Below are 26,968 nucleotides of genomic sequence, written 5' to 3'. Positions count from 1 at the left end.
AATACCGTATATAGGTAGATATAGTGGACTCATGTGGCAAAAATGGTTTAAAGGATTTTGGATGCACAAGTAGTGATCATACTTGGTGCAAAATGAAGGGTAGCAAAAGATTGAGAAGCGACCAACCAAGAAACGGATGATCTCATAAGCAAGCATTAAGCACAATTAACACCGAATAATGAACCACAAGTAGGATATAATTTGATTGCATGACTATTGACTTTCGTACTTGCATAGGGAATCACAAACCTTAACACCAATATTCTTACTAAAGCATAATTACTCATCAACATAACTCACATATCACATCATCATATCTCAAAACTATTACTAAGAATCAAGTTTATTTTGTCCAATGATCTTCATGAAAGTTTTTATTATATCCTTTTTGGATATCTATCACTTTGGGACTAATTTCCAGGTGTTGCTTTTCATAAGCTCAAACAGATATAAGTGAAGATCATGAGCATAATTTTTCTTCTTTCTCTCAAAATAATTTAAGTGAAGCAAGAGAGAATTTCTTGAAAATTTTACTAACTCTCAAATAAATCTAAGTGAAGCAAGAGATCATTTCTTCAAAAATACTAAGCACACCGTGCTCAAAAGATATAAGTGAAGCACTAGAGCAAGTCCATTGCTTATAAAAATTTAAGTGAATCATAGAGAGAAAATTTAACAAGTCATGACATAATTTTGGCTCTCCCAAATATGTGTGTCCAACAAGGATTGATGACTTAAAACACCAAATAAAACAAGCAAAGACTCATATCATACAAGACGCTCCAAGTAAAACACATATCATGTGACGAATAAAAATATAGTTTCGAGTAAAATACCGATGATCGTTTGAAGAAAGCGGGGATGCCACTCGGGGGCATCCCCAAGCTTAGTTGGTTGCCCATTGTCGGTGTACTAGAGTAGGGGTACCCTAGTATCCCGAACTTGTGCACGGGCAGTCGCAGCATCCCGCGGCAAGGCTTGCCGGGTGACCGCCAAGGCCCTCCGTGGTTCCTTTGGAGCCATTCAAGAACAAAGTGTCCAAGCCAAGAAGACAAGACCCCGGCAAGAGGAGCTTGCCGGGAAGGCCAACCAAGGCACCTCAAGGAACTTGCCGCGGCGCACCACGCGTCCCGGCAAGGCCCGGTGAGCGACAAGCTCCCAGGCGCGACAAGACAACAACCGCGGCAAGGCGCTTGCCGCGGCAAGACACCACTGTGCCCGCGCTCCAGCACATCCACCAACGTGTCGCTCTGGGGTCCTTCCAGGCGTACGTGGCGGGAGTCTGTGCAGCCAGCAGCGTGCGGTGGCAAGTGGCGCTGACAAGATCGCCATCGTGGCGAACGGTGGCGTCCCCGGCAGTCCCTTTTTTGCACTGTTTAGGCGACACAGACGGGCATTTAAGGCCCTTGTCCCCTGCCGTCAGGGTTAGGTATGATACACTGTAGCAGGAAGCTGTACCTACCGCAGCACATTTCCATTTTTACCCCTTTGCCTCCGTTGCCACCTGTCGGTGACCCCTTGAGCATATAAAAGGAGGCCCGTGTGCAACGTAGAGGGGGGGTTCGAAAAACATTCACGCTCGGTCTCGTTAGCTGCGGAAGTGTACTGTAGCACCCCGCGCTCCCGAGCAAGAAATCAATACAAACCACAAAGCAGGAGTAGGGTTTTACGCATCCGTGCGGCCCAAACCTGGGTAAATCGCTCGCGTGTATCGCCTCGATTTGCTCTTTGCACGACCTCCGCCCCCGCCGAACCGAAAGGGACCCGGTCCGCCGGTCCCATAGGTGCCCGTGGATCAGTACCCCGGCATCTTTGGCGCGCCAGGTAGGGGGCGTCGAAGTTGTGTGAACCAGATCCGGCGTTCTCGCGAGCTAGATCTTCATCATCTTCATCGACATGCCGCCGAAGAAGAAGGTTTCGGAGGCGGCTGCTCCGTCCGCGCCGAACCCACCATCGCCGGAGCAAACGGTTGGTGGGGTAGACGCCGGCGGAAGAACGGGCGTCGACGAGGGAGCTCACGGTGCTGCCAGGTCCAAGGACAAGGCTGCGCTGCCCATCGGCGGCGTAGCCGGCTCCCACAACGACCGGGCGCACTCCAAGACCTCGGCGTCCGTACATGCACGGCGCCCGTCTCAGGAGGCGCGGGACCGGCAGCGTCATGGTACTCACGGTACCATGCGCTTGCTGGATCAAGATCGAGCTGGTGGATCTCGAAGTGCTCAAGACCACCATGCACGCCAACATGCTGGCACGAGCGAGACACGGTCGCCTGGACGGGATACTGCTCCTTCTAACATGGTTAGAAGTCCGAGCATATCCCGCTCCTCGCACCGTTCGCCACCGCCACCCGCCACTACAGCAGAAGCTTTGGCGCGAGCTCAACTGCTCCTAGATTACCCTCCAACGGCGGACAAGATCGACGACTGGAGGGCCACCATCCAGAGTCTCATCGGCTTCGCCAACGGCGACACTCCACAGCCGGATGTGATTTGCTTACATTTCTTGACGCATACTCAGGATATCATCAGATCTTCATGGCAGAAGAGGATGAGGAGAAGACCGCTTTTATTACTTCGTGTGGCACGTACTGCTTCATACGGATGCCTTTCGGATTAAAAAATGCTGGTTCAACATTTGCAAGGGTAGTTCATGTCGCTCTTGAGCCGCAAATACACAGAAATGTGGAAGCCTACATGGATGACATAGTGGTCAAGAGCAAGAACAGAGCAACTTTGATTCAAGATTTAGACGAGACCTTTGCAAATCTGCGCAAGATCAGCCTCAAGCTCAACCCCGAGAAGTGTGTGTTTGGAGTCCCCTCCGGCAAGCTTCTCGGGTTCTTCGTGTCTCAGCGGGGAATTGAAGCCAATCCCGACAAGATCAAGGCCATTGAGCAGATTGAAGCACCAAAGCACGTCAAGGATGTACGAAGACTTGCCGGTTGCGTGGCTGCTCTGAGCAGGTTTATCTCTAGGTCTGCTGAACGCGCCCTGCCATTTTTCAAATTATTGAAAAAGGCAGGTCCAATGAGATGGACTCCGGAAGCGGAGGCTGCGTTGCAAGACTTGAAGAGATACCTGTCCTCCCCTCCAATACTTGTCGCACCTAAGCCACAGGAGAAGTTGCTGCTATACATAGCGGCAACCAATCAAGTGGTTAGTGCTGCGTTAGTAGCAGAGAGGGAGGCAGATGACGAGCCCGCAACCACGGCAAGCACATCCAGTGACAAGCAGGAGGCTCCCCTGACAAGCTCTGGTCCCGACAAAGATGGATCTGCGCAGATGCACAAGGAGACACAGAAGAAAATGGTGCAGCGCCCAGTTTACTTTGTCAGTTCCCTTCTGCAGGGGGCTAGGTCAAGGTACTCTGGTGTGCAGAAGTTGCTTTTTGGCCTTCTCATGGCCTCGAGAAAGCTGCGCCATTATTTCCAAGCACATGAGATCACAGTTGTCACTCGCTTTCCGCTGAAGAGGATACTGCAGAATCCAGAAGCGACAGGCAGGATTGTTGAGTGGGCACTGGAACTGTCAAGCTTTGGCCTCAAATTTGAAGGTACTTCAACTATCCAGAGCAGAGCATTGGCAGAATTTATAGCAGAATGGACGCCAACACCAGATGAAGAAATTCCAGAAACAAGCATCCCCGTCAAGGAAGCAAGCAAAGAGTGGCTGATGTACTTTGATGGTGCCTTTTCGCTGCAAGGCGCCGGCGCTGGCGTGCTGCTTGTCGCACCCACCGGAGAGCACCTCAAGTACGTAGTCCAGATGCACTTTCCCAAGGAGCAAGCAACAAACAATACTGCAGAGTATGAAGGCTTGCTTGCCGGTCTCCGGATCGCGGCAGACCTTGGGATCAAGAAGCTCATTGTCAGGGGTGACTCACAGCTTGTCGTCCGCCAAGTAAACAAGAATTATCAGAGTCCGTTGATGGAAGCTTACGTCGACGAAGTGAGAAAGCTAGAAGAGCACTTTGACGGCCTACAAATGGAACATGTTCCAAGAGCTCAGAACGCCATTGCAGATGGCCTGTCAAAGTGCGCCGCACTTAGGTTACCTGTGGAACCAGGGATCTTTGTGCTCAAGCTGACTCAACGGTCCGTAACGCCATCAACTGGACAGAGCAAGAAGAGGAAGTTGATTTCTGGTGACTATTTGCCGGCAGAGCTTCCCGAAGCCGCCGCCAAGAAGGTCCCCAAGATCAACGCCAAGAGCGCTGAGGAGCAGTCTGCTCCGGCAAACCCCAGGGTTTGTTCCGTTGAAGCAAAAGCTCCCGACAAGTTTTGCTCCGGCAAGCTTGCCGGGGAACGTCACGCTCCGGCAGAGCCGCAGGTTCTCGCCGTAGAAGCGGATGTTCCCGCAGCAGTCCCCAAGATCAACGCCAAGAGCGCTGAGGAGCAGTCTGCTCCGGCAAACCCCAGGGTTTGTTCCGTTGAAGCAGAAGCTCCCGGCAAGTTTTGCTCCGGCAAGCTTGCCGGGGAACGTCAAGCTCCGGCAGACCCACAAGTTCTTGCCGTAGAAGCGGACGTTCCCGCAGCCGCAGATTTGCCTTTAGTCCTTGTTGTCGAGCCACAAGCTCCAGCATGGGCGCAGCAGATTGTCCGTTTCCTTCAGACAGGAGAACTTCCCGAGGAGCAAGAAGAAGCGGAAAGAGTAGCCCGGCAGTCAAGTATGTTTCAGTTTGTCGACAAGACACTGTACAGAAGAAGACTCAACGGAGTGAAATTGAATTGTATTCACCGGGAAGACGGACAGAAGCTGTTGGCAGAGATACATGGAGGCATATGTGGTCACCACATTGGCGCAAGAGCGCTTGTCGGCAAAGCATTCCGGCAAGGTTTCTTCTGGCCAACAGCCCTCCAGGATGCAACTGCACAAGTAACCAAGTGTGAAGCGTGCCAGTTCCATTCCAAGCAGATACACCAACCAGCTCAAGCTCTCCAGACGATCCCTTTATCCTGGCCATTTTCGGTCTGGGGGCTCGACATCCTCGGCCCCTTTCCCCGAGCTATCGGGGGCTTTGAGTACTTGTACGTTGCAATCGACAAGTTCACAAAGTGGCCGGAAGTGGAACCAGTGAGGAAGGTGACAGCACAGTCAGCAGTCAAGTTCTTCAGGTCGATTGTTTGCCGCTTCGGGATCCCTAACAGGATAATCACCGACAACGGTACACAATTTACGAGCCGCACCTTCATGCAGTACGTCCAAGATCTTGGCGCCAAGGTCTGCTTCGCTTCTGTTGCTCACCCGAGAAGCAACGGTCAAGCGGAGAGGGCAAATGCTGAAGTGCTGCGCGGGCTCAAGACCAGAACTTTCGACAGGCTGCACAAGTGCGGAAGAAACTGGATCGAGGAGCTGCCGGTGGTTCTTTGGTCGATCAGGACGACGCCAAATCGAGCCACTGGCCAGACACCTTTCGCTCTAGTCTATGGAGCAGAGGTAGTTATCCCCACAGAACTCGTATACGGGTCACCTCGAGTGCTCGCTTATGATGAGCTTGAGCAAGAGCAGCTGCGACAAGATGGCGCGCTGCTCCTTGAGGAAGATCGTCTTCAGGCTGCTGTGCGAGCTGCTCGCTACCAGCAAGCTTTGCGCCGCTACCATAGCCGCAAAGTTAACGCCAGAAGTCTCGAGGAAGGCGACCTTGTTCTTCGGCGAGTTCAGTCCGCCAAGAATTCCAACAAGTTGACGCCGAAGTGGGAAGGCCCTTACCGGGTGAAACGAGTCACTAGGCCTGGCGCTGTCCGCCTTGAGACCGAACATGGCATTCCGGTGAGCAACTCCTGGAACATTGAGCATCTTCGTAAGTTTTACCCGTAAGGCGCGGTTGTCGGAACCTGTTCCGGCAACCACCTTTTGTACAAGTCTTGCCGCTGTTGCATGTAATCCTTTGTATAAAGCCGGGCGCAGACCCCGTGCATAAGTAAAGCTCATGTGCTCCGCACATTTTGTCGATTTCATGCTTTCTATTTTTTGGCATATATGATCTGACACTTTGTGCAGCACCTACCCGACGGTAAGCAATAACGAGCCGTAAAGGCCCATATCTGTATTGTCTCTTCTTTCTTTTGAAAGGAAGGTTCCCCTCGCCCACAAGTTTGCCGGGGGGGAAGGAGAAGACGATGGTATGGACCAGGCGTCGTTCAAGAGAAGTTCTGCCTGCCTTGCCGGGAAGCAAACAACAGAAAAGCTAAGTTGCCAAAGTTTGAGCAATCAAATTCTTTTAAAAAAATTAAGTTATCTCCCTTGAACGACCGCACTTTGTATGGAAAACCCGTGCCCGGAGGAACCAACTCGTAGCTAGTTGCGCCCTTACTTTGTTTCGAGTCGGCTCAACAACTTAAGTGATCTGCTAGCGCCCTTACTTTGCTTCGAGTCCGCTCAGCAACTTAAGTGAGCCGCTAGCGCCCTTACTTTGTTTCGAGTCCGCTCGGCAACTTAAGCGAGCTGCGACTAGTTGCGACAAGGTTTCTTGTCGGTAGCGGCACCGCCAACAGGCTACTGACGTTCCGCACTCAGCGCTCGCAGCTCAGGTGCCTGCACCGGCAAGTTCCCTAAAAGCGTAGGGAAAAAACATACAAAGGGAGGGATCAAGTAAAGGGAATAACATTGCAATCATTTCATAGAGCAAAGCTATATTACAAAGATAGCTTGTCGCAGCTCTAATAGATTGTTTTCATGACATGGCAAATAGCGACAAGGAAAGAAGAAATGGGCGGCCTAATCTACGCGATCGCCTTCGACCCTCTTGATCCCGCTCACCTTGTCCACAATGGGTGTGACAAGGGCCTTGAGCTCCTCCAGATCAGCTTCCGGCGGCAAGGTCCTGAGGACGTTGGTGAGGCGGAGGCCCGGATTGCGGAAGGCCACCTTCATCAACACTTTCTGAAGAGCTCCCGCACAGATCTTGCGCGACTCGTCATCCAGTTGCTTGGGGATCCTCTCCCGGAGTCGCTGGAGGGCTGTCGCCACGCCCTTGAAGAACAGGACGAGTTTGGCGCTGGGTTGGAGGTTGTCGTCGGAGGGATACCCGAGATCTTCCATCCCCAGCTGCGCCAGCTCCTTGTCGATGTCTGTGGCAGCATTCACAAGACTCTCCGTCTAGTGCGTCACAGTCTCCCTGAAAGCGTTCTGGGCGGTGGCAGCACTCTCCAGCAGCGCCTTGTCGGCCTTGATTTCCTCCTTCAAGGCCGCCTCCCGCTTCTTGGCGCTGTCCAGAGTCTTGGTCAAAGTGGTTAGCTTCAACTCAAGATCCACGTTGGAGACCTTGGCGGCGCTGAGCTCCTTGCCCTTCTCGGAGAGATCGGCCTCCAGCCGCGCCACCTTCATCTTCAACTCCTCCTTGGCGGCCTCGGCGGCAGCGGCGGCGTCCTCTGCTTGTTTGAGGGCTCCACTGAGTTTTTCCTCGCGCGTGGCAAGCTCCTCCTCGTGGGCGTCGAGATTGACCTTCCACTGCGCCAGCTCGCCCTCCTCCGCGGCTTGCTTCACAGCGGCAAGTCGCTGCCGCTCTTCGACTTCGGCCTTCTCGAGGAGGAAGGCCTTCTGCACTTCAGCGAGATGCTCCCGCTCCTCCGCCAGGGACCGGAGGGCTTCCCGGTGGAAACCCCCGAGGTCCTCCGCGCGCTTTTCGATATCAGCTCCCGCCTTCGCGACAAGCACCTCGCGGGACTCCAGCTTGGCTTGTCGCGCGCGGTAGAGCGACATCAGCTTCCGCAGCAGCCGCTCTTCTTCGGGCTCGTTGCTGCTGCTGCTTGGCGCGTCATCCACCGTCAACCCCGCGGAGGCAAGCACTTCTCCGTCGAAGATCTCCCCCTCGACCGGCGCCCTGGAGCTTGACGCCCAGGGGAGGTTGATGAAGACGCCTTCGCCGGCCTTCAAGTAGACGCCTGGCTGGGGCTCCTCGGAGCTTGGCGCTGCGGCTTCAGCGGACGGGTCGGTGGTCGGTGTAGCGCCTGGCGCTCCTGCGGCCTCAGGGCCGTCAGTACGATCGCCAGATCCCTCGCCAGTCGCCGCGGCGCCAGCCTTGGCGGCCTCGGCGCCGGCGGGATCACCAGCGCCGGCTACGTCTTCGGCGGCGACCTCGATCTCCATCTGCTCTGCAGCAGATGGGTCTGACATCCGGCAAGGGGAGAAGAGTCAAGCAAAATCCAGCAAAAACCCAAGAAGATCGAGAGAAGAAGAACCCAAGGGAAGTTTTGAAGCAAGAGGAGTACCTGCACCAGGTTCTGCAGTCGTGGTCTCCGCCGCCGGGGGGCCGCTGGTGCTGTCCCTTGCCGGAGAACCCTCCCTTGCCGGAGACTTCTCCCTTACCGGGAAGCCCTCCCTTGCTGGAGAGTTCTCCCTTGTCGGGGAATTCTCCCTTGGCTCCTGGTGGGGCTGCTCGGCTCCTACACAAATCAACAAGCAGATATCAGCAAAGACAAGTACCCATGCGCGCCTCGCAGCGGAAAGCAAATCATACACTTACGCTGGGGTCTGCCCTGGAGAAAAGTCGACGGGTCCGGCAAGGTTGTCTCGGGCGCGCCACCTGCTGTTGCAGTGGGCTCGTCCTCGATGACGATCACCGGGACCTTAGCTCTCTTTGCCGCTCTCTGGGCCAGAGTCCTAAAGAGGAACAAGTTCAGAGAAAAGCAAGTGAGGAACAAGACAAACAGCAAGAATTGAAGAAATGCAAGTACAGCAAGAGAAGTTTACTCTTCTTCTTCTTCCTCGTCGGAGCTGAACGCGGAGAAGTCGAAGTCCGGCGCGCGCCCGGCGCGAGGAGGCGGAGGAGAAGCTTCCCTTGGCCGCTTGGCGGGAGCAGGGGCGGTGGGCTGAGACGACCCCGCCCCGGCTGTCAGCGCGGCGTGAGCAGCGGCAGGAACTGAAGCGGTGGTCCGGCTAGACTCCGCTCCAGTTGCCGTCGCAGCATGAGGCGCTCCCGCAGCAACGATGTTTGCCGCGGTGGAGCGTGTCACGCGGCGCTGCGACTGTTGACCCGCTTGCCGCTCCGCCACGTCACCGGCCTTGCGGAGACGCCTTCTTGGTGGGGATGGAGGCTCTGCTTGTGGTGGGCTGTCTGAAGACGAGGTGGAAGAGGAGTTGATTTCCAACGAGCCGCTCGTGTCCTTGGCGGGCTCGCTCGCCTCGGCGCCACGCCCGGCAAGCTCCTTCTTGCCGGCGGGCTCCCCTCGCTCGGCACGGCTTGCCGCCTCTGCTGCATCCGCCTCCTCCACAGTGAACCCAAATTCGCCCGCGGTTGCGGCTGCCACTGCTTCTTCCAGCCTAGTGGCAATGAGCGCCATCTCTGCGTCGGTGGTGTCGCGGGTGAGGCCATCCTTCTCGTCGGAGCGGATTGGCACTTCCACCAAGTCATCGAAGAACTGCTGCACGACGTCATCTGCAGGCTCCTGCCAAGTTGGCACAATTCCATGCGAGTCGCACTCCGGCATCATTGCGCGAATGCGGTCGAGCGAGGAATTGTTGCACAGCGGAACGACGCCCCCCGGCAACCTGAAAACCTCGGGATGTTGGGGGTCATACTTGAAGAGCTCCTGAAGCATCGCGTTGAGCTCCAGGACTGTGAAGTTGTAATTGAGACCCGGCCGCAGCCTCATGATGTCTGCCGCATTCTTGAACTCCCAAGTGGGCCTCCCCCGTTCCTGCAGGGGGGCGATGCGGCGGCGAAGGAAGTCTGCGCCAACAGCGCCAACAGTAAGCCCGGCAAGTCTGAGGCGCAGGATCCTGGTGACGGCAATCTTCAGCCTGTCATCTTCCGGGGCCACGTCGCTCCAATCGCTGCCGCGTGCTACTGGGGTTCGGCGCCGGGTGGTGAATGGCTGCGGGTTTTCCTCGTCAATCCAGCACCAATCTGCCCTCCACTCCTCCCACTTGCCGCGGAATTCTCCCTCCAGATACGTTTCCTTCTTGCCGGCCCTTGAGATCCAGGCGATTCCGCCGGATAGAGATTCTCCTCTCTCTACTCGGGGTATGAAGAAGTGGCGGAAGAGGGCTACGTTGGGAAGGACTCCGACAAAGTTTTCGCAGAGATGTGCGAAAACTGCCATGGTCAGAACGGCATTGGGGGTGAAGTCAAGGAGGTGGAATCCATAGGTATTCATGATGTCGCAGAAGAACTCAGAGAAAGGTGGGCAGAGCCCGCAGTAGAAGAACAGAGCAAAGAAAGGGTATCCGTTTGGGGCTTTCTTCCAAGCGGCGGCGGGGAGTACCTTCGTGCGCGGATGCGCTCGTGTCTCCGCCGACCAGAAAAGGTAGTAGTTCTCCCTCAGCTCCTTCGCGCCAAGCTTGGGGGGGAAGACGACCCGCTCCTTCCGCAGCGCCGCGAGCCGCTGCGCCTCGGTCGACTTCACGGCCTTCCCCTTGTCGGCTTTTGGAGCCATGGCGGAAGCAGTGGAGGAGGTCGACGGCGTTGGTGGTGCTGGTGGCGATGTGGGGGCGGAGCGCTGCTCTCTCTCTCAGCTTTGGGAAGGCGAGGGAGCGGCGGAGATTTCTGAGATTGGAACGGCAACGGGCGAGTGGGCAAACTGCCCCTGTTTCCCCTGCTTATAAAGAGGGAGGGGGCGGACGTTCCACATTTCCGAATAAAGAAACCACCCACGATCTCTCCCACGATGCCGCATTCAACGCGTGCCGTTCGGGAAGGGCGCGGTGAATACGGAGTAAGATACGGCGTAACCTAGGCCGCGTGTGCCCGTGCCCTGTTTTGGGCCTGGCCCAACAGCGCTCGGCACCGTGTATGGCCCAGGCCCGGGGGCTCCTGTCGGTGTACTAGAGTAGGGGTACCCTAGTATCCCGAACTTGTGCACGGGCAGTCGCAGCATCCCGCGGCAAGGCTTGCCGGGTGACCGCCAAGGCCCTCCGTGGTTCCTTTGGAGCCATTCAAGAACAAAGTGTCCAAGCCAAGAAGACAAGACCCCGGCAAGAGGAGCTTGCCGGGAAGGCTAACAAAAGCATCCCAAGACCCCGGCAAGAGGAGCTTGCCGGGAAGGCCAACCAAGGCACCTCAAGGAACTTGCCGCGGCGCACCACGCGTCCCGGCAAGGCCCGGTGAGCGACAAGCTCCCAGGCGCGACAAGACAACAACCGCGGCAAGGCGCTTGCCGCGGCAAGACACCACTGTGCCCGCGCTCCAGCACATCCACCAACGTGTCGCTCTGGGGTCCTTCCAGGCGTACGTGGCGGGAGTCTATGCAGCTAGCGGCGTGCGGTGGCAAGCGGCGCTGACAAGATCGCCATCGTGGCGAACGGTGGCGTCCCTGGCAGTCCCTTTTTTGCACTGTTTAGGCGACACAGACGGGCATTTAAGGCCCTTGTCCCCTGCCGTCAGGGTTAGGTATGATACACTGTAGCAGGTAGCTGTACCTACCGCAGCACCTTTCCATTTTTACCCCTTTGCCTCCGTTGCCACCTGTCGGTGACCCCTTGAGCATATAAAAGGAGGCCCGTGTGCAACATAGAGGGGGGGTTCGAAAAACATTCACGCTCGGTCTCGTTAGCTGCGGAAGTGTACTGTAGCACCCCGCGCTCCCGAGCAAGAAATCAATACAAACCACAAAGCAGGAGTAGGATTTTACGCATCCGTGCGGCCCGAACCTGGGTAAATCGCGCGCGTGTATCGCCTCGATTTGCTCTTTGCACGACCTCCGCCCCCGCCGAACCGAAAGCGACCCGGTCCACCGGTCCCATAGGTGCCCGTGGATCAGTACCCCGGTACCCATTTTTGGATAATAGCTTGGGATGTCGGGGCATCCCCAAGCTTAGGCTCTTCCATCCTTCCTTCATCCATCGTAAGATAACCCAAAACTTGAAAACTTCAATCACACAAAACTCAACAAAACCTTCGTGAAATCCGTTAGTATAAGAAAGCAAACCACTACTATAAGTATTGTATTAAACCAATTCATATTTTGTTTTTGTATTATATCTACTGTATTCCAACTTTTCTATGGCAAAAACTCATCAAAGAAAACCATAGAGCCATCAAAATAAGCACACAACACAAAGAAAACAGAATATGTCAAAGCAGAACAGTCTGTAGCAATCTGACTATCTAAAATACTTCTATAACTCCAAAAAATCTGAAAAATTAGGAAGACCTGAGAAATTCCTATATTGATCTAATGCAAGCAGAATGGGTATTTTATCGCTCTCTGGTAAAAAAATGAAAATTAATTTCATGAGCGTAAAAGTTTTTGTTTTTTCAGCAAGATCAAACAACTATCACCCAAAAAGATCCTAAAGGCTTTACTTGGCACAAACACTAATTAAAACATAAAAAACACAATCATAACATTAGCATAATTGTGTTAACACTCAAAAACGGGAAGCAAAAAGCAAAAATTAATTTTATTCATTGGGTTGCCTCCCAACAAGCGATATTGTTTTATGCCCCTAGCTAGGCATAATATTTCAACGATGCTCACACGAAAGATAATAATTGAAACACAAACAGAGCATCATGAAACATATGACAACCATATTTAAGTCTAACATACTTTCTATGCATAGGAATTTTATAGGAAAACAAATTGTCAAGACAAGAAATATCTAGCATACGCAAAGGAGAGGAATAAAACATTGACAATCTCAATATAACGAGAGGAAATTTAATAACATAAAAATTTCTACAACCATATTTTCCTCTCTCATAATAATTATATGTAGGATCATGATAAAATTCAATAATATAGCTATCATATAAAATTTTATCTTCACGATCCATGCATAAAAGTTTTATGATCTTCCAAGATAGTGGGATTAACATCAACTAAAGTCATGACCTCTCCAAACCCACTTTCATGAAAAATTTCATAAGATTGAACACTCACCAAATATATGGGATTATTTTTACCTAAAGTTGACACTCTTGCAAACCCACTTTCAAAATTATTGCAAATAACATAGTCATCATGAGGCTTAAATAAATTTTCAAGATCATAAGAATCACCCCAATCATGATCATTGCAACAAATAGTGGTCATAGAAAAATAGCATCCCCAAGCTTGGGGTTTTGCATATTATTAGCACAATTGACATTAATAGAATTTATAGTAAAATCATTGCAATCATACTTTTCATTCAATAAGCTATCATGAATCACTTCATAAATTTCTTTATCACAATTTTTAGATTCACGAATCTCAAGCAAAACTTCAAAAAAAATCTAGTGCACTCAACTCACAAGCAATTGGTTCATCATAATTGAATCTCTTAAAAAGATTAGCAAGTGGATGTGGATCCATATCAATAGATCTTTAGCAAGCGAAGATGCAAGCAAATAGAAGACACATGGCAACACAAGTAAACATAGCAAACAAGAGATCTGACGAGAAAAAGGCAAATGAAAAAGAGGGCGAATAAAACGGCAAATTTTTGTGAAGTGGGGGAGAGGAAACAAGAGGCAAATGGAAAATAATGTAAATTGTGAGGAGACAAGATTTGTGATTAGAAACCTGGTATATGTTGAAGATCCTCCCCGGCAACACGCAGGAAATTCCTTTTGATGTCGCTTGAAGCTACATCGGTATTTCCCCAAAGAGGAAGGGATGATGCAGCACAGTGGCGGTAGGTATCTCCCTTAGATATGAAACCAAGGTTATCGAACCAGTAGGAGAACCAAGCAACACAATGTAAACAGCCCCTGCACACAAATAACAACCACTCACAACCCGACGTGTTAAAGGGGTTGGCAATCCCTTTCGGGTAACGGCGCCAGAAATTGGTGCGTGGACGGGAGAAAGTTGTAATAGATTGAATAAATAGATCGCAAATAAAATAAAGTGCAGCAAGGTATTTTTTGTATTTTTGGTTTAATAGATCTGAAAATAAATGCAAGAGAAAAGTAGATCGGAAAGGCAAATATATGAGAAAGAAAAACCCGGGGGCCGTAGGTTTCACTAGTGGCTTCTCTCAAGAAAAATAGCAAACGGTGGGTGAACAAATTACTGTTGGGCAATTGATAAAACTTCAAATAATTATGACGATATCCAGGCAATGATCGTTATATAGGCATCACGTCCAAGATTAGTAGACCGACTCCTGCATGCATCTACTACTATTACTCCACACATCGACTGCTATCCAGCATGCATCTAGTGTATTAAGTTTATGGAGAAACGGAGTAATGCAATAAGAACGATGACATGATGTAGACAAGATCTATCTATGTAGAGATAGACCCCATCGTTTTATCCTTAGTAGCAATGATACATACGTGTCGTTTCCCTTTCTGTCACTAGTATCAAGCCCCGTAAGATCGAACCCACTACAAAGCACCTCTTCCCATTGTAAGATAAATAGATCAAGTTGACCAAACAAAACCCAAATATCAGAGAAGAAATACGAGGCTATAAGAGATCATGCATAAAAGAGATCAAAGAAACTCAAATACTTTCATGGATATAAAAAGATAGATCTGATCATAAACTCAAAGTTAATCGATCACAACAAACACACCGCAAAAAGAGTTACATCATATGGATCTCCAAGAGACCATTGCATTGAGAATCAAGAAAGAGAGATGAAGCCATCTAGCTACTAACTACGGACCCGAAGGTCTACAAAGAACTACTCACGCATCACCGGAGAGGCACCAATGGAGGTGGTGAACCCCATCCGAGATGGTGTCTAGATTGGATCTGGTGGTTCTGGACTCTGCGGTGGCTGGATGAATATTTCATCGACTCCCCTAGGGTTCTGGGATTTTTGGAGTATATATAGAGCAAAGAGGCGGTCCGGGAGGCACCCGAGGTGGGCACAACCCACCAGGGCGTGCCTGGGCCTCTTGGCGCGCCCTGGTGGGTTGTGCCCCCCTCGGGGCACCCCCAGGCGCAGCCAGGGCCCGTTGTGTTCCTTCTAGCCCATAAAAATTCTTCGTAAAGTTTCGTGGCATTTGGACTCCGTCTGATATTGGTTTTCTGATATGTAAAAAATATTAAAAGAACAGTAACTGGCACTTGGCACTATGTCAATAGATTAATACAAAAAATGATATAACATGACTATAAAATGATTATAAAACATTCAAGATTGATAATATAACAGCATGGAACAATAAAAAATTATAGATACATTGGAGACGTATCAACGTTTAGTGGGAGGAGACGTTCTTTTCGACTACGAGGCATCTGCGGTGACTTCGTCAATCTCAATATGATATGTCGGCTCAGTCTCTCGAAGATGCTCATAGGGGTGAACGTATACGCTTATATATGAGGGTCTGCGTCTGTACTATGATAAAAAAAAGACATTACATCCTCGACCTCGCTCGATGATGCGGGCGCACATCGTGCGGGGCTCAGCGTCCCTGGCCCTGCGCATGTTTAGGCACATGCTCGCTGGCGAGACCGGCGCGCCGGAGCAGAACAGATGCGCCAGAGCTCAAAGAACTTGCTCATGGTGAATACTAATTAGAGACGTAATTTCTTTTCTGCGTGGGTTGTGTGCTTCTATTTCCACTTTCTTCTCATCGGACGTTTAGGCAAACCAAATTTGATCACTCTTTGGTTTTTATTCTCGCTATTGTTCACCGGCTTGATTTGCATACACATGAATAGGCGTATTCGCCAGGTCTTTAAATGGGGAACGTCTCCTGATCCTAATAGGGATGCAGGTGGACGATGATTCTTCATCTGTGTCATGTTAAAAAAAACAATGGGGAACTTCTTAAATTGGTACAAGCACATGATGATGGTATACCTATTGATAAACTTAGCACACAGGGATCTAAACTCAATTCTTAAATGTTGCAAAAAAAAACACGGGGATCTAAACTGAAGGTATGCATAGTTCTCATCTTACGTTGATATGCTGAAAATCTTAAATGTTGCAAGCAACTAAGTTTAAACTCTAAAGTCTTGCTTGGATTCAGTCAAGCATATTGGGTATCTTTCATTATTTGCTCTATGGTTATTGGAAGCGCTACAACAACTGATAGATGGTTTTTGTGAATAAAATATGCATCAAAATAGTGACAAAAAGAACCTTAGCTATAACAAATGCTGATCACGACCGATGTTCTCAACCTATTGAAATGAATTATTTGCTAGTATTATGGAGGAGGCAACATTTTGTGTGTCGCTCGCCATACTAGCAGTTATTATGGCGATCTGCCACATATGACGCATCTGCTAGAGTTGCTTTAACATGGGCCCGTTGGAAGGTAGACGTTTCTGGGATAGTGGTGTGCTTTTCGTTGGTAATATGTCCTCAATCAATGCTTGCAAGTGTCCATTGTGTATCATCTACATCTTATATTTTCGTCAGCTAATGTTTCACACATATGTGAAATGGTACCGTGGTCTAACTAAATGGACTACATGATCTGCTTTTGCTTGCTTATTGCCTGTTTCTTTATTCCGACAAGTTGTGACGGCATATTTATTACTCCAATGGGAGCATGAGAGATCGGAATTCTCTACAGAAGTTGTTTTCTCGGGGAATATGACTAATAACTTGGACCAGTGTTACATCAACATGAAGATTCTAAATTGCAAATTATAGAGGGCTTCATAGAATATACATTTTTAACCGAACAGAAAGCACCATACACACTGTAATTTCTATTTCTTGAAGAAACAAGACAGATTTGAAGGTAATCACTCTGAAGCAAACAGACGAAAACCAAGGCCACTTGAAAGTTGAGACCTCCATATATAGAGAAACCTCTAAGATTTCACCTTGAAATCATGTACAAAAATGAGGACTAAAATTTACACAAGCGTCTTCATAATTGAATCCTTATTAATCAAACAACACTTTTACAAGTGTCTTCATAATTGAATCCTTATTAATCAAGCAACACTTCTACAAGCGTCTTCATAATTGAATCCTTATTAATCAAACAACACTTTTACAACACAACAATCCATATATACTACAACTAGTGATCCACAACCAAAAAGAATCCATAGGCGGCCTTATATGTGCACCTATTTACATAGTAGTTTACCAAGTTCATTGTGATAACTTGATAGGTGCAATAATCGCAGTAAGCTTTATATAGAAAAGAACATGTGAAGATCCTGGTGTGGGCATGTGTTCATTCCAGCTTGACACATATTCACCATCCTGGCAGCCTCAGGGGTACTGGAGCATCTCCCGCCACAACATTTCTCGGATCATCTCCACGCTAAGTTTTTCATCTATATCGATATCGATGGGCACCTGAGCAGGATGGTTTGCATTGTGATCATATAGCGTAGACATATAGGGGTGCTCCAGAGCCTCGGTGACACTGATCCTTTTGGAAGGATCGAAGACTAACATCTTCTGCAATAGATCGATGGCAAGAGGGTGTGCTTGTGGGTACATTCTAGTGAGGGGAATGCCGATGGTGTATGGAAGGGATTTGATGTACTGGCGAGTTTTCTTGTTCTCAATGAACTTAAGGTCAGCACCGCTCATGGTGCCAAGAACATTGACTATAAGCTTAAGCTGATTTAGGCAATCGGTTCCTGGAAAGATCAACTTGCGGCCAAGTAGCTCAGCAAAGATGCAGCCAACAGACCAGACATCTATGGAGTTGCCATAGTTGTTGCAGCTGAGCAGCAGCTCAGGAGCTCTATACCAGCGCGTGCCAACATATTCAGTCATAAGCTGGCCTTTTGTGTTATTTGTGCGAGCAAGACCAAAGTCACAGATCTTCAAGTCACAGTTTCCATTAACCAGAAGGTTTCCTGGTTTCAGGTCTCTATGCAGTATTCTCGCTGAATGAAGATACTTCAGCCCTCGAAGCAGCTACAGTCAATATAAGGTGGCATCTTAGACTATTAATTGATTGACAAATATTAGAGAAATCGTAAAATGGTCGGCAATAAACTAAAGATATCATAATAATTACAAAGTAATGTAATTTGTAAGACAAGTCGAGCAGGTAGGTATCGATTAAAATGCTCATGTCTAGGTGTATAAATTTAGCTTTCCTTAAATTATTTACAGAGGCTTACACCATATATGTTCATGCAAATACCCATGAGCAAATAAGATTTGTATTAAGTCGTTTTGTTTTTAAGACACATCATTCCTAAGCGCACAACCACTATCCGCGAGCAGCTATAGAAGCTACTATAGTACGGACGCGGAGGAATTGATTCCGGGCACCAGTGATCCCGGATGAACAGTAAAATCCGAAAAAATAGTAAAAAAATTCAAAAAAATCTGAAATTTGTTGTCAAGAAACTTTGATGTTTTTTCTACATGCGTGCCAATTTTCGTGATGAAATGACATTTGTGGAGGTGTCAGCAAAAAAAACAAAATCATGCTCCAAAAAAACTGTTTTTGGAAGCATTTTGGAGCATCGATTTTGTTTTTTTTGCCGAGACCTGCATGAATGTCATTTTGTCATGAAAATTTGCACGCATGTGAAAAATATATCAATGTTTGTTGCCAAAAAAATTCAGATTTTTTTGAACTTTTTAAATATTTTTTTCGTTTGTACTGTAGCAAAGGGTGCCTGTGAGCTCGAGCTCACAATAGCACTTACAGATATTGAAATTGACAATTGCTTCTTCTAGAAATTATTTGATCATTCTCTCATAACCTAACAAGTTGGAACTTGACAACTTTACATGCACCATGAACTAACTACAAATTAGTATATATAGAAGTATAAAAACATTATATTGTTATACAAGAATCTTTTCTGTAACAATCAAACATCATAGCTTGACTAAAAAAGATCACGCCAACGACAGCACCGCCACCTAGGCATCTGGAATGGGATATATGTCCAATTAAATAATTAGGCATAGCTTATTAGCGGTTAGATGAAGGCATAGCCATAGGCATTACATCCAAATAACTCATGGTATGGACTATGTGAATAAACTAACTTATGACAGAATGAGGAACATATGAAATATTACTGGACAAGTGTCAAGCAAAAAGAAGGAATGAAAACAAAGGTGACTGCCACATACCTGAAGAAGGAAATATTGGCAGTGGTCATTGGAAAGCGTTTGAGACGAGTTGATGATATATTGTAGATCGGTGTCCATGAGTTCAGACACCAAGTAGACATCCTTGAAGCTCCTCCTCCGTATTGGCATCATTACATCCTTCAAAGCAATGACATTCTCATGAGTCAAGTGCCGGAGGAGCTTCATCTCGCGCAGCGTCCTCAGTGCATCCTCACGGCTATCAAAGACGTTGTTTATCTTTTTTATCGCGACCTTCTCGTTCGTATCCTTGTTCATGGATGAGAAAACTACCCCATAAGATCCACTTCCGATGGGCTTGATCGGCACGTACTTGGTGTCGATCTCAAACATCGTCTGGTCCATCGTGTAGTAATGCTTCCCATGGTTTTGCTTGCCATTCAGAGGAGCTACCATCTTCGCCATTTTTTGTTCCTTTTTCGACTGTGAAAGGAGGGAACATAGAGTTAACATTCCATAATTGGGGATAATGGAAGAATAAGAAAACAGAGCAAAAAATGTTTACGAGTTTATCATTAAGCCTTCTCCAATGCTGCGAGGTTCTTGTGTGAGCTTGACTTTTTCCATGGCCCTAGTCTTTGTTTCCATCCCAGGATTTTATCCTCAAGCCTAACATAAGTGTGTGATACTGAATTTGTTGGACAAACTAATCTAATGCTGGGTTTTTTTTTTCTTTTTGAATTAGGGGAGCTACCCTCCCCAACCCCAATGCACCAGAATCCAAAGTTTGGACTCGAATTTTCTTTAGCAGAGACACCAGGAGAGACTCCTACTACAAAATTTTATTACGAGGGGAAATAGGGAAAATGGAGGAGGTGGAGAGGCTCTTGCCATGCTTCACAAAAGTAGAAGAAAAAAGGGAGGAGGTGGAGAGAAACTCCCGCTCACCTGACGAAGCAGCATATCTGAATCGGCCGTACTTGAGCCGGAGGAACGGGAATTGGGAGGAAGGTTACGGCTTGAGGAGGACCTCCCCGAGACACCCTGCCGCCCCCAGCCCACGTGGTTCCTCGGCATGCACCAGGAAGAGAGTCGCCGATGCTGCTTTCGGGTAAGCCGCCCACCGGCTTTCCGGCAACGCCTCTCGCGCCGCACCACTGTCATGCACCGCGGCTCGTGGGTCGATCGGGCATGCATGCGTACAGGCCACGAGGGCGCACTGCTCCTGGCGGTAGACGAAAACGTGGGTCATTTGCCCGATCTGGGAAGCGGTTGGGTTGCTTTCCCATCATGCACCACCGCGTTCCGTACGTACGAGTGGCGCGAGGGTTATGGCACGAGTGGAGCAGTAGACGAGAGAAGAAAGCACGTGATCCGATTCGGCAGCGTTGGTCGTTTCTTTTCCTTTCTAGACTCTGCGGTGTTGGTTGTTTAGATTTAGATCGATTGGTCCATCTTCCGCGCCATAGGAATTGGTTGTGCCGCTCGTCTACATCAGATAATGCCTCCCCTACCCTAAAAAAAAGAGATAACGTGTCCCCTCTTTTTTTTATCCTCAGCAGGAAGGCGGGACGCAACCTCCGTCTCTCTTGTTTCCTCTCACCTGACCCTGCCCCCACGAGCATCACCACATCGGAACTTGATACTCTAATCTAACATATAGAAGGAATGTTAGAGAAGCTACAATACCTTAGCAATGGACCCTCGCTGGAACCTACCTTTTTCCAAAAATTCCTTTCAGTAGAATTACGGCTGAGCAAGGTGGCAGTGCTGATCAAAAGTAAGCAGAATTTCACAGCGAACGAGCAACAAAATTCTACCACTGCCAGAGAAGATAAACCAATTTGTTTTGTTTTGTTCCGTTGTGGTCTATTTAAGTTGCAGACTGACTGGCTACTCCGAAACTGTTTGTCAAGGAGCATTACAGACAAACTCCCCATGATGTACGAAGAAGCTAGGTAATGTTTAACGACAGTGCCATCCTTTTTCTAACTATATACTGTAATTACAAAGGCATTTTCTCCTCCTTCTGCAGCCGCCTCCTCTCCGCGTCTCTGACATGACATGGTGCTCTCTGATTCACTACATAGACTGTCAACCAAGTCAATAAATCGAATCGCATCCCAAACTCAACAGTAAACAACAACAATTTTGCCTCAATATAACAAGCCAGCTCATTTAATCATTACATTACTCAGAACATAAGTGGAAATAAATGGTTTTGCCAAATTAACATGCCATGTTTGAAAGAAACAACATGCTGATGAAATGAGCCACAGGTATAAGGGATTGTCAAGTACATAAATGCAACAGGGACCCTCCAGGTTTCTCACTTTTCAGCTATGAGTTTAATAGAAACTACAACGTAATAACATACTATCTTTTCCAAACGGAAACCAGAAGTGCTCGGCTGGCTGGCAGCACGAGTCGAGCACTCGTCCACCTGTGTTCGAGGCCCCGGCTCGGCAGGTGCTCACTTCTTTTTGAAACAAATTAATAAATGCGCTGGTGCTATTGTCCATGGGTCAAGTTTTTTGTGTTTGAGAAAAAATAAATCTTCCCTAAAATGGCCAGACAGAACGTGTCTTCCTACCTAATAAAGTAGGTTGCCAATAAGTAAATGAATAAATCAAACTGATGTTCAACCTTCATGAATGTACACATTTCATTGCAAAAGACAGCACCCACTTTTTCTTAGCAGAAGCGGAAATATTTGGATCTGACAAATTAGACGTCAACTTAAGATGCATCCAATTGATTTAATGAGCTATGGGTATCAGGGATTGTCAAGTACATGCCAACAGGGAACCCTGGAGGTTTCACTTTTCAGTAGCAAGTTTAATAGAAAAACGTTAACATATTATTTTCCTAATGAGAACCGAGCACACGGTTGGCTAGCAGCATGTGTGTGTGTCACATGCTCACCCACACGCGTTCAAGGACCCCCTCCGCAGCTGCTTGCTTCCTTTATTAAGTTAAATAAAAACATTTTCTTTCCTAAAATGGCCACATGGAACATTACTTCCTACCCAATAGTTGCCGACATCAATATAAGTATTCCACTGCAGAAGACAGTACCTATCTTGACAAGTTAGGGCAATATCGCTACACTATGTTTATAAAGAAGGCTCTCCATTCATGTACAAGAAAGCTAGAGTCAGGAGGTACCTGAAAAACAAAATTATATTGCATTGCATACAACAGTGAGATGATTTCTCGATACACAGAAACAAAAACCAAAATATATTTGTAGCCAGGAAGTCCTTACCCAGAAAATTTTCACCTAACAATTTGGGACGCGGAAGGGAGACTAGGCCTTTTCTCTACTAGCTCATAATGGAGAACAAAGTTATCCTGCAGCAACACACATGCTCAACTATCATATGCAAAAGTGCTCAAGAGAGGCTGGATATTCAGCCAATGTAAGTACCTTACGGACTGTTTCCCAATTGCCTTGATGAAAGAAGGCAAAAGACCCCTGTTCATATGTAGGAGTTTTGACAATAGGCTCCATGTTGGGAATTCTTGTGAACCATTGCTGCGCTTCTTTATGGTAAAACCATCCACGATTATGTCTGACAAAAACAATACACATGCATTACATATCTAAGAATTAGTATATACCAAAAAATAAACTGGCTGAAGCTCTGCTCAGTTGTGATGTACTGCTAAAAATGGATAGGTTACAAGGAAGTTTGAAGGATGCGCAGCAATGCTAAAAATAACTTGTGCAACTTAGCAAAAAAAAGTCATCAAAAATAAATAATAGAAAATATTGATAATTTGATATAGAAAACAAAGAAAATGGAAATGGAAACATTCACGCAGCTTCAGGTAGCTAAACAGTATTCATCCAGGAAGATGTATAAACCCAAAAGGTTACTAAATTTTTGTGATAGATCCAAGACAGTCAATGGGCCTGATCCAGTATCTGACAGGTTATAAGTTAATATTTTTTTAGTGTTGTACATTTGATCAGGACATAGCAGTATGTCCCCTTATCAAATGTTACTGCAATAAGATCACATTTTTTGGTAAAAGATTCAGAACATGAACAAGGCGCATGCATGACGATCCAATTATTACATCTAACAACAAGAAATTTAAATGAGATAACCAGTGAAACAATGTACTCACAGTTCATTGGCAGCACATATTTGAGCTTCATCCTTCGGCATGCTGAAAACCAAAGACAAAAGAACATAACCTTAAATTTTACCAAAACTAATGGCCAAACCTAATACATTCAAGTAGCGAAAGTACCTGTAGAATATGTAAAACAGTATGAGTGTCTGAAATTTCTGAAAATGCATAGGCTGCAAAGACAGAACTTGTTACAATATATTTATTATAAAATGAACTGGCTGCATCAAAGAAAGATTCTCGGCCTTTCTTGAAAATGGGTTTAGAACATCTCATTAGACAGAAATAGCCAGTTATTGGCAGCTACCTGTAGTGCTGGGGGTTGCTCAGCCACATAACAAGCTGGAGTAGGATATTCTGGATCTCCTTTTGCTGGCTCATTTGAAAATGGAGAGCCAAATGTCTTGTACAGATTGTCTGGTGAGTTCAAATTCAAACCCAACGTTGTCAAATCTATTCCCAAAGCAAGAGATGACAAATCAGGATCATTCGTCCTTATAACTCCCAGCAATCCCAACAAGCCGTATGGATCAGGTGGTGTTCGGCCTCCCAGAATGGGCTTTAGACCATGATCCCCATATGGCTGTGTGGCTGAAGACATCTGCTGCAACCCGAAAGGACTCTGAGCCTTCGGCTGCTGGTATTGCTGGAGCAGTTGCTCGTATGATCCCAAATTAGAAGTTTGACTCGAAGAGTTTAGTGGTCTTAGTCCAATATTTTGAGGTCCGGCGCTCTGAATCTGACAAAACATAATGAAGATTATTCTATGTATTAATGGGTAAATATGAGCAGTAAACCTGAATATGACGTGCCAAAATAGAAACCTATCAGAACCATGACAATGCAACAGATGTTTTGTTTGATGATTATTTCAAAGGATTTCTGATATAACTTACTGAATTAGCACCCTGCAGATGTTGCTGACGATTTGGTTGGTAGCTATTTCCTAAATTAAACCCAACGGACCTTGCCATCTGTGTAAGTGTTCATAACATGTCAAAAGAAATGCTCGGAGAAACAAAGATTCAAAATTCAGAGACATGAACCCACGGGATATTGTTGTCCTTGCATTACAGGTACATTCTCGTGAAGTTGTTCCGTGTGATTTAACTCCATAGCATAATCTGAACTGCTACCTGATAATTCAAAATGTCAATATTCAGTATAACTTGGCAAAAGGGGGGAAAAGGGAATGTATTAAGGTAGTGCAATGATCAACCAAAAGATCTACTTCAGGAAAGAATTTTAAAGCCTCAAGAAACACTGCCAAGGTCTTATTTTGTTCCGTGCACGTTTATTTTGCTCCATGCACGTTTATTTTGTTCCGTGCACGTTTATGGAGCATTAAAGCATGAGCATGTCGCACGTGGAAAGAATAGGTCCAAAAATCTAAAGATTAAAACCATGCAAAACATGTGGCGCCATTAAAGGGGATTGGCACCAGAGTTGACCAACAAATGACAAATTACATTTTGGGGAAGATGGTTCGTCGGCCTAAACTGTAATAATAGTACTAAGATATTAAAAAGAAAATACATTATAGTTACATTTGGGCCTAAAGGCATAAGTGCAACTATTTGTATTCATCCGTATGGGTGTCTTGATGCTGCGAAGCGGGCACAAGAAAACAAACAGTCTGAGATGCTTAATAAACTTGAGGACTGAAAGTATGCGCGTGGATGGCCAAATTTGTAACTTCAGCAGTAATCTCTGTTAAATGCTGGAGCTAATTTTCAGGACGTTCTTTTGATCCATACTGGTCCACGCGGTTGGTCATGAGGCTCATAGTTAACTTACTGACATGGTAAGTTTAAATGAATTATAACCATAGTAAGCACCAGAACTAAATTGGCTTAACCACCTCCCAATGGCTTAGCTGCTATGCCTCAAATCATACCTAATGGGAGTATGTATTCTTTATGACATATGTAGGACAATGTTAATACGAGTATATAGGACCTATGGAAAACACGAAGGGTTAAGATGCCCTTCCATCTATAACCATAAGTCATGATATGAGAAGTTTACAATAATTCTCTATAGTTTTCATTAGGGGAGACAAATTGATTATCTTTCACTAAAGTAACTAACTTAAGAGCTCTATATCCATCTCATTTATTAACATTGTCCTGCATATGTCACAAATAATACATACTCCCATTTCTCGCCAAAAATTAGGTTTACTTGTTACTTATAGGCATCCGAATTGCGGCGCATGTAAGCATGCTGCAGTGAGACCCTTTTATCTAAATGTCGTTTGGCGCATTTTTTCTAGGTTGCCACCATATATATTCTAATGACAGTTCATGGTAATTCCAGTTCGAGCATCACATAATAATAGAAGGTGCATATATGCATACTCGATTTGTCATATGTATATCTTATAAAGCAATACCAAATTAGTATTTGTAAGATATTTTTCTACATTCCCACAAGGCCACATTAGCTGCATGGTCTTGCCCCGCTGGCCCTCTCATGAAATTTCTGCATCCTTGTCTTCTCACCTCTATGATTGTATTCCCAAAAATGGTGTGCTATAATTTCGCTACAACGAGCACGGCACCATTTGCTGACTTGAGGAGAAGATCACGGCATTCATACTACACGACTAAAAAAGAATGGGCTTTATAACAGATAGAAGATTTTGGCAGGGCAATTTTGTTGGTAACTAAGCTGTTCAAATACTGTGGTTCAATAAGTACAGAGTAGCGGGGCTGTATAATAACAGGCATGCAGCCGATATTAGAACTTCCAGATCACAAAGTAACACAATTAAATAATCATGCACCACTGAACCGAAAGTATAATGAGAACAATCTCAACAGACAGGTTCTAGAATTAATTCAACTGTAACAACCTTTAAATCCTGGCAAAGCCGGGAAATCTTCGTTCTGAATACTGAACTCCTGGTTTTGTTGAACAATGGAGTTAACACCAACTCCTTGCTTCCGTAGTGATCCTGCAATTTAGAGAGATTGGCAGCGAATCCTCCAAAAATAGGGAGAAATATTTATGGTTTTCCAGCAATTTTACCATATTGTCCTTGCGGACCACCAGCTGAATTAGGTCGACCAGTCAATTGGGGGAAATCATTGATGTCGAATGGAGTGCTGTCACTGGCGTCATGTAGCATCCCCATGGAACCTAGAGAATTATTTCCTGGTTGCATTTGGTTCTGGGATAATGAACCTCCAGACGTTGGGTATGAATTACCAATCATATTGATCAGTTGTGATGATCCTGGTGTTAGAGATAAATAAAAACAAACAACAAGCTGAGTGAGAACATGGAGTTCAACAAAAGAAAATAACACACTGTATGCTTCTTTATCATTCACCCTCACGAGACTATCACGATTGATAAAATATAAAGAAGCTTTTATCATAGCCCAGCTAATTTCATAAATTTAAATTGGTATCACAAAATATAACAACATTAAGAAATAGGTACAGTAACCATCCCTAAGAAAAGCAAGAACAGATATATTCCAACAACCAACATACACGCCTGCAAAAGAAAGAATATCGATGACAGGAATTCCAACAACGTTGGACTAATGGACTTAACTATTTAAGGTCTTAAATTCTAACAGTTGGCTCCTAATGTACAGAGGTAACAAAATGCCTGTTTCCAGATAGTGTCGCACTTCCAAAAATGAATTCTGCAATACACTATAGCATCACATGGTTAATAATTTATGAAGCATGAACACCAATGCTACCTACTGTGCTTTCCAAAAAAAGGTCCAACGAAACCTATGTCGTATTGGATGTCGACCACTTATTTCATATGCCCAACCCTTTTTTGGTACGATAAAGTCAAGGGGTGAGGACACAGCTCAAAGCAAAGGATATGATAAGTAAACTCTGAATAGAGCATTAACATAGCAATGGTTAAACATGCTTAAAATATTTTTTTCGAGCTAAAACATAAAGCTGAACATAAATCTATGA

At 46.6% G+C, this 26,968-nt stretch overlaps 2 protein-coding genes across 5 annotated transcripts; both read right to left on the bottom strand.

Annotated features, from left to right (window-relative positions):
- Positions 1–17,035: 17,035 nt before the first annotated feature.
- On the bottom strand, positions 17,036–19,337 carry LOC125556374 (mitogen-activated protein kinase 4-like). Its single transcript, XM_048719122.1, has 2 exons — positions 18,915–19,337; positions 17,036–17,732 (listed from the first exon to the last, which is right to left on the bottom strand). Exons 1-2 carry the CDS (start codon positions 19,335–19,337, stop codon positions 17,073–17,075), a joined length of 1,083 nt encoding a protein of 360 aa, XP_048575079.1. The 3' UTR covers positions 17,036–17,072.
- A 1,365-nt stretch (positions 19,338–20,702) lies between these two features.
- LOC125509988 (probable NOT transcription complex subunit VIP2) lies at positions 20,703–26,415 on the bottom strand. Of its 4 annotated transcripts, none has more exons than XR_007284429.1 (11): positions 26,049–26,415; positions 25,873–25,974; positions 24,066–24,151; positions 23,912–23,989; positions 23,323–23,754; positions 23,136–23,188; positions 23,010–23,051; positions 22,303–22,447; positions 22,141–22,226; positions 21,951–22,040; positions 20,703–20,963 (listed from the first exon to the last, which is right to left on the bottom strand). XR_007284429.1 is itself a non-coding variant. In XM_048675068.1 (10 exons), the coding sequence occupies exons 1-9, from the start codon at positions 26,398–26,400 to the stop codon at positions 22,152–22,154; spliced, it is 1,365 nt and encodes a 454-aa protein (XP_048531025.1). In that variant the 5' UTR covers positions 26,401–26,415; the 3' UTR covers positions 20,703–20,963; positions 22,141–22,151. The 4 variants fall into 4 exon arrangements, 2 of the variants coding, with proteins under 2 accessions (XP_048531025.1, XP_048531026.1); XR_007284430.1 differs by having other exon boundaries at positions 20,703–20,954; XM_048675068.1 differs by lacking the exon at positions 21,951–22,040.
- Between the last annotated feature and the right edge of the window lie 553 nt (positions 26,416–26,968).

This window comes from Triticum urartu, chromosome 5 (assembly GCF_003073215.2).
Source record: "Triticum urartu cultivar G1812 chromosome 5, Tu2.1, whole genome shotgun sequence".
In the NCBI taxonomy this organism is placed as follows: Eukaryota; Viridiplantae; Streptophyta; class Magnoliopsida; order Poales; family Poaceae; genus Triticum; species Triticum urartu.
Note: the sequence above shows the minus strand (reverse complement) of the source record. Positions and strands in the feature narration are given on the sequence as shown.